Here is a 13,155-nt window from a genome sequence, read left to right on the forward strand (position 1 = left end):
TTTTGTTAATAGGTCAGTTGTGTAAATTCTTTACCAAGTACAAATGAATTTGATTCTCCTTTTCCAAAGCAACGAACATAGAATATGATCTTTTTGCTGAAAAATGCCTCTTCAAATACATCACAGATGTGTAGTTTAATTTGAACTGTTGAAAATTTTTTCAAGTGTCATTTAATGTTTCTTTTCAAAGTGTAGAGAAATATTTAAATGTAGTCTTGCAGGATAAAGACTTAATACATTCTAGAATGTAAATCATCTTTGTAAAAACTACTTCAGTTTTTTCTTGTATAGAAACAAATCTCAGTTGTGAAACCCAAAGATGAATAAAGCTGTATAAAGGGAAGGTTCTTAAATTGCATTTATTAAACTTCTGCTTCTTACAACCCTTTTGACAGAAGGGTTCAAAGCAGGCAGGTGCTTTGTTCAGTTCCCATGGGAGTTCGCAGCCCCAAAGCTGCACTTGTGTCAGATGGACATTCCAGGCTGGATGGGGGTGGGACTGGGGGACGGGACAGAATCTGAACATTCAGCCACTACAGGTGACTGACTGATGGCTGTGAGCTGAAGGGGTCAGTTGGATGTGAGAGGTTCGGGGTTTGTGTGTGATGATGAGCCAGAAGACAAACTCTGATTGTCCTGACTCAGCTGGAGAGTTAAGAACCAACACAGGCAGTGACTGACAGGAAGACTTGCTCAGGCAAAACGTTACTTCAGTTTCTGGGTAAAGGTGTTTTTCACCAGGTAAACTGGGACTTTGATTACACTCATCTTTGACTTTTAATGCTTATGGCTCATTCCTTGCAGAAGAATGATCAAAATATTACAGACTGAGCCTTAAGGTGTGTGTGTATCAGACTGATCCATGATCAGAACACAGTGAAGCCAACTCCTGGGATTGGAGCCCGGGTTGGATGAGGCTCCTCTGTAATGAATGTCCAGGTAGGAGTTGACTGACTCACAATAATCAGCTACATCTCTCTGTGGCTTTTTTTTTTCCAGTCAGTAGTAGGATGAGCATTATATTGGGTACTGTTCCAGTCCCAGATACACAGGCCGGGGACAGAAGAGGAAAAACTGGAGTGTTACCTATGCTGCAGTAGTTGATCTTCATTGAATTGTTAGCAAGGAGGCACACAAGGGAGGGATTTGAAGAGGTAGCCATGACACTGAGCTGTGGCACTCTCACTTTTTCCTTAGAGTACATAAAGGCTTCTACAGTTCATGGTTGGATTTTATTAAAAAACACCATCAAGCACAGTTGTTTCCAAATACAGAGAATTAAGACACTTTAAAAAAGCAGTTTAGAGAAAACTTGTGCTATTTGCACAAGGTCCCTTGAGATACCTGAAGGGGTTGCAGAAGCACTGAAAGCAACTCATCCTTTCTGCTTGCTCAGTTTCCTTCCTTCAGCTTCAAGCTGGGATTGTTCCTGTTCTCTGGAACTTCCCAAGGCAGTCACACGGGGTCTCTTTTCCTCGAGTCACAGTTGTCCCCTGAGAAGTCTTCTGCCAGGGAGTTCCAGCTGAGCCAGCATACAGCCAGACAGAACTCCTTTCTGCTGTCCAGCTGTGTGCTTCCACATGAAAGGATGGCTGCCTTTATCCTGAAAGAGGATGACTGGGAAAAGGTAGAGGAGGTCTCTGTTTCACTAATGTAGTGTACCCTGGCCAAAAGACAGACCTGAGCTTTGTAACCACAGAACAAGGGGATGGGGGCTGTGGTTCATTATTTTTCAAATGAAAGGGGCTAAAGAGGCTTTTGCTATGAAGGGAGTGGGACAGGAAAGCAGGAAAAGAGTGGAAATAAAGCATTAGAAAAAATTGTAGAAGTGCTATGAAGCTGAACATGCCCATCTAGTACAAAGGCAGTACAATTTTAAATCTTACAGTAAGGTGGTAAAATCAAGTACATTTCTGGTATTGTATTTTTTAAAATCCAAATATTAATAACAAGTGGTTTTAAAACAGGACAGCTGCTTTGTGACAAAGCTGCCTTGTGTTATTTCAAAGAACAGCTATCCTTAATGGCAGCGTGAGGCCCAGAACCACCAGCAGGCAACATCAACTGATTGAAGCTGAGTCCCTTTGGGTCTGGAAACAGGGTACACAACTGCAGTAAATGCTGGTTCTAGATTAGTATGTTATTAAAATAAAATTAGACATCAGGTGTTCCCCAACATGGGGGTTGCCACATCCCACTTCACTGTGCAGCCTCCACCTGCCCACAGGTTCCCTCCTCCAGAACACTTCTCTCACCAGGACAAGATGAATATTCAAGTGTAAAATCATCTTTCACAATGCAGACAAGGCTAAATGTAGTCATACCATTGTTCACATACTTGACCATCCACTTCTCTCATCTAGGAGGAATTGCATTTTAGTAGTAATTCTTCCTGAAGCATAGTTCTGATACCTTTTTTTGGAGCAGAATACTTCACTATGCAAAGGAGTTATTTTATCCCTTTTACACCTTCCAACTGTACTGTATAGTAGCAAGAGGATGGAGGAAGATGAGGAGCAAAAACTACCCTTAAAGTCCTCACACTTCCAGTGCAGTGTGATGCCACTCCAGATGCTTGTCCAGGCAGGGATATCCGGCTGGCCATCAGTCTCATCAGCAGCTGATTTGCCCAGGTTATTCCAAGTGCTGGAACAACTCTGTTACCCACTACCCTGTAAAGACAGTATTACACATTTCTGCACACACCAATTTCATATGAAATATCTTCACTTCTGTTGTAAGAAAACTGCACTGGAAGAAATGATCTACTGTTTCTCTATTTAACATTGTTTACCAAATTGAAAACCATAGTCTTAGCAGGTGACAGGGTGTTCTCACAAAATCACATGCTAAGTTCTCTCTATGGCAAGGTAACGACTGGAAGGGCTTCTGTGCAGAACAACTGTCATTCTCCCAAATACAGCCATGGGGAATACCTGCCTCTGGATGGGCCCCCTCTTGTGACAGGAAAACCACTAGAGAAAAATGATTGAACTGTAAGTGTTTGAAGTGTGTAACTGTTGGCCCTGGATTCCATTTGAGGTTATATATAGAAATGCTGGGTAAATATAACACTGCATACACACTACTTTCAACCCAAAGTTTAAAACAATTTTTTTTTTCATGAAGAAAGTGCAATTTCTCCAGTATAAGAATTACAAGATAACCAGGGAAAAAATAATAATTCAATCTTATCCTGTTCTGTGTCAGTTTCCAAATCTGGTGGTCATAGAGGACTCCTCACAAACAGTCATTTATGTAGCACTCAGTTTATGTAGTAAATCAAGTCAGGATTCAACCAACAAATAAGTATCTTTGAATCCTGTTAATATCCTGGTGTCAAAAGATAAAATTTTGGGTTTTTTTCTGAACCCACTAAGAAAGCCAACTGCCAAGGTTTGGCTGCTGTAGTTTTTAAGCAGACAGAAAATGCACTCAGTTGTATCAGAGATGAGATGCAAAAATACTCCAGTGTAAGCAAGGACACCAGCCATTAACTCCAGGGAAGTTTTCCTGCTAACTTGCTGCTGAGGAGTTATGACCTAAGTGTAGATGACAGCTTCTCCCCCTTTATAGCACATGAGTTAGTGCTGATCTCCAGCAAACACAGCATTGCTGGGTAAATGCCCTACTGCCCTTCACAGCTCTCCTAGTTTATATTGGAGTTACAAAAAGTACAGTGTTTAAATGCTGCTGTGTTTGACATTGTTACCCTCTGCTGGGGATGACTCACCTACAACTGCACTGAGCAGCTTCCAACTCGCTCACTGCATCTGTCACCTAAAGCAGAAAAACAACATTTGCAGATGACCTGTGCTTGTGTATTTGTGTTTAGTGAGCAGGAGGGCAGGGAAGGGAACAAAGACAAGAAAATCCAAGTTATTGGATCATACATGAAGCCAAGTTAGAAACCCCTTATTCTTTCAACCATAAGGGAGTTGTGAATTACAAGCTGAGTTTACAGTGCTAGAACTATTTAGCTAGCTACAGCCTATTTGAATTAAACTACTTCTAGATGCTTTGTTTGTTTAAAAAAAAAAAAAGAAAAGAAAATGCAAACAAAAAACCCCACACTCACAAAAGATGTCCTGTTCTCAATGATTTCATGACCTTTGAATTTTCCCATCGGTGACCTGTCTGCACATTTACTTACCCCTTTCTGAGGCCATATTCCAATTGTGAGTGCTTCACCTCCAGCATTCACATGCTCCTTCAATTTGTGAGTGGACTAAGAGCAGTGTCTTGCCTTGTTTTCTTAAAATAATATTCTTTTTGACCAGTATCACTGTGGCCTTTTTTTGTTCAGCTCATGTCAGCGCATGCATTCTTGTGCTTTAGTAATCTCAGCAGTCACACAAAAATGCTGAGCTCCACAGAAATGCAGCAAAGGCCCTGGTGTTTCACTGTATCCTGGAATATAACTGTGCCTGCAGAGTTCCCAGAGCAATCCTGCTGGCAATGGCATTTGAAGCCAGTGGTAAGAAAAAACTCTTGTTATTTTGTTTTGATCTTTTGTGCCATTGCTATACATACCTGTTTTTGTTAGCTTTAGTGGGCAACTTTTGAGAATGTTAGCGGTCTATAAAAGCTTAGATGATGTTCTTAAATTTTGAATAGAAAATTTACTAGTTTAAAGTACATCAGTTTAAGGAAGCTTCAGTTTCCATCAGTCACTAATACTCAGTTGACAGTGGTAAATACACCACCATGAAACTGGCACACAGAGAGTGCACCGTCATCCTCCAGCCATTTATTAAATGGTCCCTGTAGAATAAGCAGCAATTTTGATGCCATACCTGATTAATGCACATTATTGGAGTCCTGAACCTTGTGCTTAAACTGTGAAGCTGTGCTCCAAAGGTCTGCAAGTACCGAGCCTTCATGACGGACTCCGAAGGCCCGAACTCGCAGCGGAACAAGGCGGCGATGGAGTCGATGACCACCAGCCTCACCATGCCCCTGGCCAGCAGCAGGGAAAGCCTCGTCGTGATGCACTTGTGGAAGGTGTCCTGCCACACACACACACACAGCAGTGAAACAGGGCAAAGAACTCCACTTGTCACACCAAGAGAGGAACTACAGGAGTCGTCACTGCAACACGAGCTGAAGGAATTCCTAATCACGAAGGGAACTTGTGGATCTCTAAGTCTCAGTAGTAACAATTTTTTTGCAAACATCTTGAGGCTTCACTTAAGAAAAAAAATGAGAAGACCAATCTGCACCCAACAGTTACCGGCAGCTCTGCCTTTTTAATTCTTTTACTGATATTTCAAAATCTCAAGGGTGCAATACTACAATCCTAAGCACAGAAACTGCATCTACACACAGCAACAATGAATTGTAATAATCTGTCATGCTGGACTTACCAGTGAGTGTAGTGTTTTACTTTCAAAGGTATTTTAGAGAGATTTACATACTACTAAAGGACAATTCTCTCCTTTTTACAAAAACATACTCTGTAGCTTCCAGAAACTACCATTAGAACTTTAATTAATATTTCTAATGAAAGGGACACAGAAAAGGTAGCTTAGCTGCTGCCTGGACCACACAGTGAATAAGTTTGAAGCAAGATGATCTTACACTTGCAAACTACAATTAAAAAACACAATAACTGGGATGATTCAACAGCTGCTACTTCAAGCCTTAGAGAAAACAGAACTTCTGACATTCTATCAATAAAGAGCATACTCATGGCTACTTGAGAAAAGGCACAGAAATGGGTTTACAAGGCAAGAATACAGGACTAAGGTTCATTTATTTCCCCCTCCAGTTCTACTCTGACACTTTACAGGTAGAGGGGCAAGAGAGTTGCACTGCTGTGGTGATTCTTTGCCATTACCCATTCCAGGCACCCCTTTTTGTATCCTTTCTTCCCATCTGCAGTTTAACTACTGTGGTGTTATACTGCAGGATAGTCAGTACACACAGCAACTTTTGCATATACACTTATATCCTGTCTCCAAACTTCAGTTAAGGTCTCCCCAGTACCTGCAGTAGAACTAGTAGCAGTAAGTCTACTACACTTCAATAAACATAATGACTTACAAAATCTACTGCATGAGTCATTCTAAAGAAATATTAATACTTATCTTTCAATATATTTCATAGTAAAACTCCAGTAGTTCTTTAACAGCAAATTGTAGATTAAGTAGTATTTATTCATTACAGATCTTAGTTTACTCTCAGCCTTTTGAAAGGTCTCCTATGTAAAAAAACACCCCATGGTTACTGGATTACAGTGTAATAATTATGCATTCTTATTTTGTGCTACTACTTACTAGGTCTGCTGCATGCTCAACAAAAATACTGTTTCCAAATTTGATCTTCTGTATGATTTCAGCTGGAACATCTGCACGCAGCTTATGTTGTTGGCCTATGAGTTGCTGCAAACGTTTACTTGGGAATGCATCTTCTGTGCAAATGTAGACAGCTCCTGCAGCCAAGGAAACCACCTGTGATCACAACAGGGCTCTTACACGGTTTTCTTAATAGCACAAAAATAAAATAAGACATTCTGCACTCAAAAGCTACACATTTGAACCTGGAAGTTCATGTTACTTTGTCTGCAACCATATTGAATCGATGATGAACAAAAACCTCGATCCTGTGACTTTCCTGGTTTTGCCAGGTTTTGCCTTTTTTTTTTGGTGCCTGCTGACACAACTGGATTTTGTCCTCTCCACTGGGTGACACTGGTTGGAATACCCAACCACCTACTCTGGGTGATCAGAAGTATCATATTTATCCAGCCTACAAATAAGAGTGACACTGTGTGGTCTGCCTGTTTCAGTTAGAAATCTAAAACACAGCACCAGACCATGAAGAAAATTACCTATCCCAGCCCAAACCAGTACAACTAGTACTTTGATTCATTTCACTCACTGTTTTCCGGATTCTAGGTTTTAAATCTACACATGGAGGGGTACTGATTGCCACAATTTCTAAGCCAGTTTAAAGAGGACCCCTCATTCCAATTAACTCTTCCTGAAAATGGTAATTAGATTAAAAAAAAACATTATACTTCAATCATGTTACTGTGAGTGATGTCTAAATATTTTCACTGTGGTTTCTAGTTAACAAGTAACACAGAGAAAATTAACCATACCCATCAAAGATGTTTGGGAAAGAAAACAAAAACACATGCAGTATTTTCCTTACAAAAAATTGTTACTGTTATTGCAGAACTAATCAGAGTTAACAGCTAAGACTTAGAGGGCTACATCCAAGGATAAAGCCCACTCACTGAAGTGGCTGAAGCTGCCAACACAGCTTGGCAGATGATGTGTTTGGCAATATGAGACATCCTGACCATTTCCACCCCAACGGTGCATCCCTACACTGGCTCTTCAGGAGGTGCAGAGTCCCATTTCCAGATGCAACTTTCAAATCCTCTACACAGTCCACTCAAAAAACCATGAAACTATATCCAATAGTGGAAACAGAAAGATCTCAGGACTAGATCAAGTAAAAATTAATGGTTACTATATCAATAAAAATATTTTGCTGATAGACACCTGTATAAGACAGGGTATTGAATCCTGATAATTTTCTATATGAGACGAAGATGAGTCTAAGCCCAATTTATTTTAGGACTAAAACTGCATCTTCATCTTAACTTTCCCCAAACTCACTGTAAATTCACATGTGAACACCCTTCACATGTGAAATGTCAAAGGAATTGTAAAGTTCAAGTGAACACAGTTATTCAAGTAATTTTTTTTATCTAAACATTTGTAAAAAAAAAAAATCTAATTCTTCCTTAAGAACAGTCCTGCTTCATAGAGTATTTCCCACCTCAGTTTAGTTTTGTAGAGCTACAAGATATTGGTAAATTAATAAATCAATACTGAAGATCAATGCCTAATTATGAGGCAAAAGCACTTAACAGGCACACATCTTTAAAGATAAGTGAGTTGTCACGACCCAAATAAAAAGAGGAGAGTTGCACAACACAAACAGAAAAGCCTGTGGCATCGTGCTATTTGCAGATTGTTAGGAAGCTGCAAGTTAAGAGTTAGGGTAGTTATCAGTTTTGAGAAATAAGCTGACAGAGACTCTTAAGGAGTCAGTCAGTGATCACCTAAACATCTTTCCTCCACAAAAACCAAACAGATATCAGCTATTTCATCAAATCTATTTCATCAAATCTGTTATTCAGGCCAACAAATGTGCTATGGTGGTTGTTGACAAAAAGCACCCCCCAAAAATCAATCAAACAAAAATAAAAACCACTAAAACCCCATCCCCCGAAAAGGACAAGTTTTGATTCCTATGAACATCTTTCATGCACCAAGCCAACTCATTACCAAGAATCAGCAGCAAACACAGTTTTCTAATTCAGAATTCCAATATGAATATATTAATTTGTGCCATTATATTCATGTATTACTTATGAATATGGGCATATAAAATAAATTCAGCCAATATGCAGCTGAACACAACTGACATTCCTGGAATGGCAGAAAGATATCCTGGAGGCAAAGGATGCCTTTGTTTACTTTCAGGATTTCTTTGCTGCCAACCTGCTAGCATTGAGAATTATAAACAAGAATAGCACTAAGTCAAATGCAGTAAATGCAGAATAAATCCATACTGTTTAAAGACACGTATTTCAACATCACCACTTAAGAAAAGGGAAGTTTCTAAGCAGTAAAAAAATACAACCCACTGGCACTCAGATCAATCCTATGCTGGTAGTGCTAGAGCTGTGTGAAAGTTTCTAAGCAGTGTTGTTCTCCTCAAGTTTCCTAAAGAATAAAACTCCTCGTATTTAACATAAGCTTTAATTTTTGTATTTCCCATCAGAGACTCAACACAACCCTTTATTTACAGACTGCAAAGACATCAAGTTTCATTTTCTAAGTGCTTTGCAAAGAGCAAAAGCACCTTTTGCTGCTACGACTGTGTGCAGCCTAACAGATGGCAAGATACCCCACTGTGAATAAAGAACAACTAGAATTAGGATTCCACCTCTTCTTTAGCTCTCCAACTTCAGCAACAGGGTGTTTCCACCTTCTATACCTTCGAGTTCTGTCCTCTGAGCCCTCCAAAACGTTCTGGTTCTCCATTCTATCCTATCTTCCAGGAAACACTTGGGAGCAGGTAGATGGGGAACACAGACATGACAAAGCAAATGTAATAGCACTGAGTGTCTGGGGCATAAAAACCAGGATCATCTTCAAACACAACTAATGAAAAGACTTGCCATCCTGCAGCCCTACAAGCAAGACTATAGTCCGGTACAAGAGACCAGAGTGCCATTAGGATGTTGGGCACCTTCTTCTGTATGTCGTTCTGGTTTGTTCCTTTATTTCAACCTAAACAGGGAGAAGTGCTGGAGCAGGAATAAAAACATATTTGCATCCTACTTGCAGCAGTTAGCAGCACCACACAAAGGAATCAAACAAAATATACTTGCTTCTGATTAATGACATAACTTAAGAGTAATGTAAGCCAGGGGCTAATTATGGCCCTTTAAGTGAGACCTTAATTTCTGCATTCCATGATTTTTCCACATGGGTGGATATAGTTCAAGAAATTATTAAGTTTCCCCACAACAAACCACTGAGCTGCCAAATAAAGCCAGTGCTGCATGGAAGGCACAGAGAAAGTCACAGAGAAAACACACCTAAGGCAGACTACCAGGACACCAAACTCTCAGAAGTGACACAAGTTTCCTCCCTTTCTAAGGCACCATAGAATAGTAAAAAAATATAAATAAAATAAATTAAGAGTTAGATCAGTGTGATAGAAGAGGAAAAAATATACTCAAAGAATAAACCTGTATATTTAGAATTCTGCTTAAAGACATCACTTTGGCAAATCAAGGAAAATCACAGCTACAAAACAATGTTGCCTTCCTTCAATTACATTTCCATCAATTTTACTCTGTAAATCACTATTATTATTGTTTATCAAACAAAATATTCTTTGAAATTTCAAAACCCCAACTAGGGAATATATACCAGGTACCCAAGATGTTTGTGGAAAATTACCTGTCCAGCTCTTTTGCTGAGGTTGTTACCTGAGGATTCAATGGGTACCCATGACAGCAATACTTTTCTTATATTGTTTGAGTGTGTTTAGTTTAACCCAGAGTGGCAGGCAGGCAGGCAAACAACAGCCAACAGTAATTTTGAATTAAATTATCCTGTGCTGCAGGACATGTGCACAGCATGCTCTACTCTCTGTAAAGGTGCATTACTCACTAACCAACTTGTTACTGAGGTTAGACATGCACTGAACGTGTGCATCTACTTCAATGATGTTCTTAAAGACAGTATATTCCTCCAAATAGCAAATTAATCAGTATTTACATTTCAGCACTTACCAGACTCTAATCCACCATATTTGTAAGGATACTGCACACACAGGCACAGCTGTAAACTAATCTGAGTCTTCCCAGCAGAACTTTCCCCAGCAAGCTCTGTGATTCCCACTAAAGGAATGCCACCTTTCAACAAGTTATCCAGCACTGAACATCCCAGGCTCAGCTTCTGGTGCTGGGAGGTGAGATGATCATTATCTTGGTAGAGCTGAAGTGCTGCAGTGTTTGGGATTTTTTTAATGATTTAAAAAAAAAAGAAAGAAAGAAAAAAGAGTTTAATTTATTATCTTTCTAACAGAGGCTGCCTACAAGGTTTATATCTACAAGGGATGATTTCTTTGCTGATGGAGAATTTTCCTAATTCAGGATGGTCTTCTCCAGTTTCCTTTCCCCACAAAGCAACTACTGAATGTCTGTTCAAAAACTGGTAATATACACTGAGCCCTTTTCCTCCTCTCAAACTTTTTTCCCTTTCTCTGCCTCCAAGGAGTCTCTATGGAAAGCTACACTCTGGGAAAACATTGACAGCAAGGTTCAAGCTCAGCAATTATGGAAATGGAAAGCTATAGCAGAGTATAAAACAGCACAGCAGGCACCTGGCCAAGGCCTAAAGACATATGCAATCACAAGAAAATAAATCTTAAATACAGAGCTGTCATGAAGCATTTGTACAAGAAGAACTATTATATCCTGCTTGATTTGGAATAAGGTGTTTTTACCAAATCAGTTTATGCAGCTTTTAATATATAAGTTTTGCAACTAGTCGTAGTCCAAAAGGAAAATGGCAAGCGAGAAAGAGCATGTGAAAGAAAAAGGAAATATCTTGTTCCTCTAATTAAGTTTTTCATACTGGAGAACCATTTTGTCTTGTTTCAAGCAGGCTTGATCCTGAAGAACGACACCCATCTATTTCCATCTACTCCCAGGTCTCCAGGGAGCTGCCCTTAGGATAGTCAAACAATTCACTACAGCGAAATAAAAACACTTGCTTTTTCATTTTTAAACCACATTACTGTGCCAGTGAGGAGCCAGAACCATGTTTTCACCCAGTGACAGTTATTTTAAGTTTTAAGTAGAACACCTTTTTTGTATTGACTACATTACCTGTGACCATGCTGTTCCTCCTCAGCGTGAGAGAGACTGTTTTCAGCAGGCACTGTATGTCTGCACTGGAGAGCTTCATCAATCTTTGCAAGTCTGCTCCAGAAAGGTTTAAAATCTCTTTTACTGATTTGATGTCAGCTGAAATCAGAAGAACTTTTATAAATACTTTTGGGCTGGATGACAGTCTTAACACAGGAAAGTTTTCCCAATTTCTACCAGTCGTTTGCCTAAAGTTTATCTACGCTGCATTCTTGTAAGGTGGGCAGGCAAAACTCACCTGGAATGTATCAACACAGGCTACAGAATTGTTTGGAAAATGATTACTGGAGCATGGGCAAACGGCCTCACTTCTAATTACTCAAAAATTTGTTTATTAAATACTTAATTATAGTTCTGAAGTGTTAGTGTCCATCTACAGGCTTACACCCACAGACAGACAGTTAGACAAAGGAAGACACTGTAGTAGCAGATCTGTTAGTGAGACTTTGGCAAATTGAGTTACCTTTCTTCAAGGCAGCAACTGTTCTAGGGTTCAAGTCAAATTGGTCCCAGTCCATCTCCTGACACCGCACAGGGACGAGCAGAGCATCACAAAATTATCTGTGATTAAAGCAGCTTTTATTGCAGACACATGCAAGAAAAAAATAAGCATAAATCAGTATCAAAAGTTTCTAGGACCTTTTCTTTTTTAACAATGTACATAACAGTTATCCTAGAGAAGTAACAATTATTCTGGGATTATTATTATAATATTATGGAAATTATTTTATATAATAATAATAATTACATATATTGATACAATAACTATTATTCTATTATGGGAATACTGTGGCCAGTAGGTTGAGGGAGGTGACCCTCCCCCTCTACTCAGCCCTAGTGAGGCCACATCTGTACTGTTTCCAGTTCTGGGCTCTTCAGTACAAGAAAGACAAGGAGCTCCTGGAAAGGGCCCAGCAGAGGCCACAAGGAGGATTAGGGGTCTGGAGCATCTCCCTTCCAAGGAGAGACTGTGGGAGCTGGGCCTCTTTAGGCATGCAAATATCTCAAAGGTGGGTGTCAGAGGATGGTGCCAGATCCTTTTGAGTGGTGCCCAGTGACAGGATGAGGAGCAATGGCCAGAAACTAAAACACAAGAATTTCCACCTCAGCATGAGGAAGAACTTCTTTACATTGAGGGTGGCAGAGCACTGGAACAGGCTGCCCAGGAAGGTTGTGGAGTCTCCCTCCCTGGAGACATTCCAAAGCCACCTGGATGTGCTCCTGTGTGACCTGCTCAAGGTGACCCTGTCTTGGCAGGAGTTGGACAGGATGATCTCCAGGGGTCCCTTCCAACCCCAATGATTCTGTGATTCAACCCACTGGCAGAAGTCTTCTCAGATGGCTGTTTACATATATCCTACTAAAGAGTTCAACATAATAATCCTGCAGTTAAGAACTACTAGCAATTTTAATTGCCTGTGCTTCTGGACTGTGCTTTTGCTCTGAAGCTTGCAAATACACTGGACAGTCATTTCTACCCTGGCACTCTTCACGTGAGCTTTTCATTCTCAAATAGAAAAAAAATCTCACACGTGCAATTTGGGATGACCCACGACTACTCAAGCATTGGACAGTCAAATACGCATTTATTACCTAAAAGCAAATTTAATATTAAAACGTTAAAATCTGTTTGTTTCTTTTAACAACATTAAACAGTTCTTTTAATACTTTGGTCTAAAACACAA

General features: G+C 39.9%; 1 protein-coding gene across 3 annotated transcripts; it reads right to left on the reverse strand.

The window, feature by feature from the left end:
* Positions 1-1,213: 1,213 nt before the first annotated feature.
* On the reverse strand, positions 1,214-12,042 carry XRCC3 (X-ray repair cross complementing 3). 3 transcript variants are annotated; one of them, XM_018082222.2, is made up of 8 exons: positions 11,934-12,042; positions 11,432-11,524; positions 10,331-10,543; positions 6,279-6,433; positions 4,797-5,009; positions 3,734-3,780; positions 2,543-2,672; positions 1,214-1,617 (listed from the first exon to the last, which is right to left on the reverse strand). In XM_018082222.2, exons 1-8 carry the CDS (start codon positions 11,986-11,988, stop codon positions 1,456-1,458), a joined length of 1,068 nt encoding a protein of 355 aa, XP_017937711.1. In that variant the 5' UTR covers positions 11,989-12,042; the 3' UTR covers positions 1,214-1,455. The 3 variants fall into 3 exon arrangements, with proteins under 3 accessions (XP_017937711.1, XP_017937710.1, XP_008917745.1); XM_018082221.2 differs by having other exon boundaries at positions 11,432-11,569; XM_008919497.3 differs by having other exon boundaries at positions 1,555-2,672; positions 11,432-11,569.
* Between the last annotated feature and the right edge of the window lie 1,113 nt (positions 12,043-13,155).

The sequence above is a fragment of the Manacus vitellinus genome, unplaced genomic scaffold (genome assembly GCF_001715985.3).
Source record: "Manacus vitellinus isolate BGI_N305 unplaced genomic scaffold, ASM171598v3 scaffold_6_pilon, whole genome shotgun sequence".
In the NCBI taxonomy this organism is placed as follows: Eukaryota; Metazoa; Chordata; class Aves; order Passeriformes; family Pipridae; genus Manacus; species Manacus vitellinus.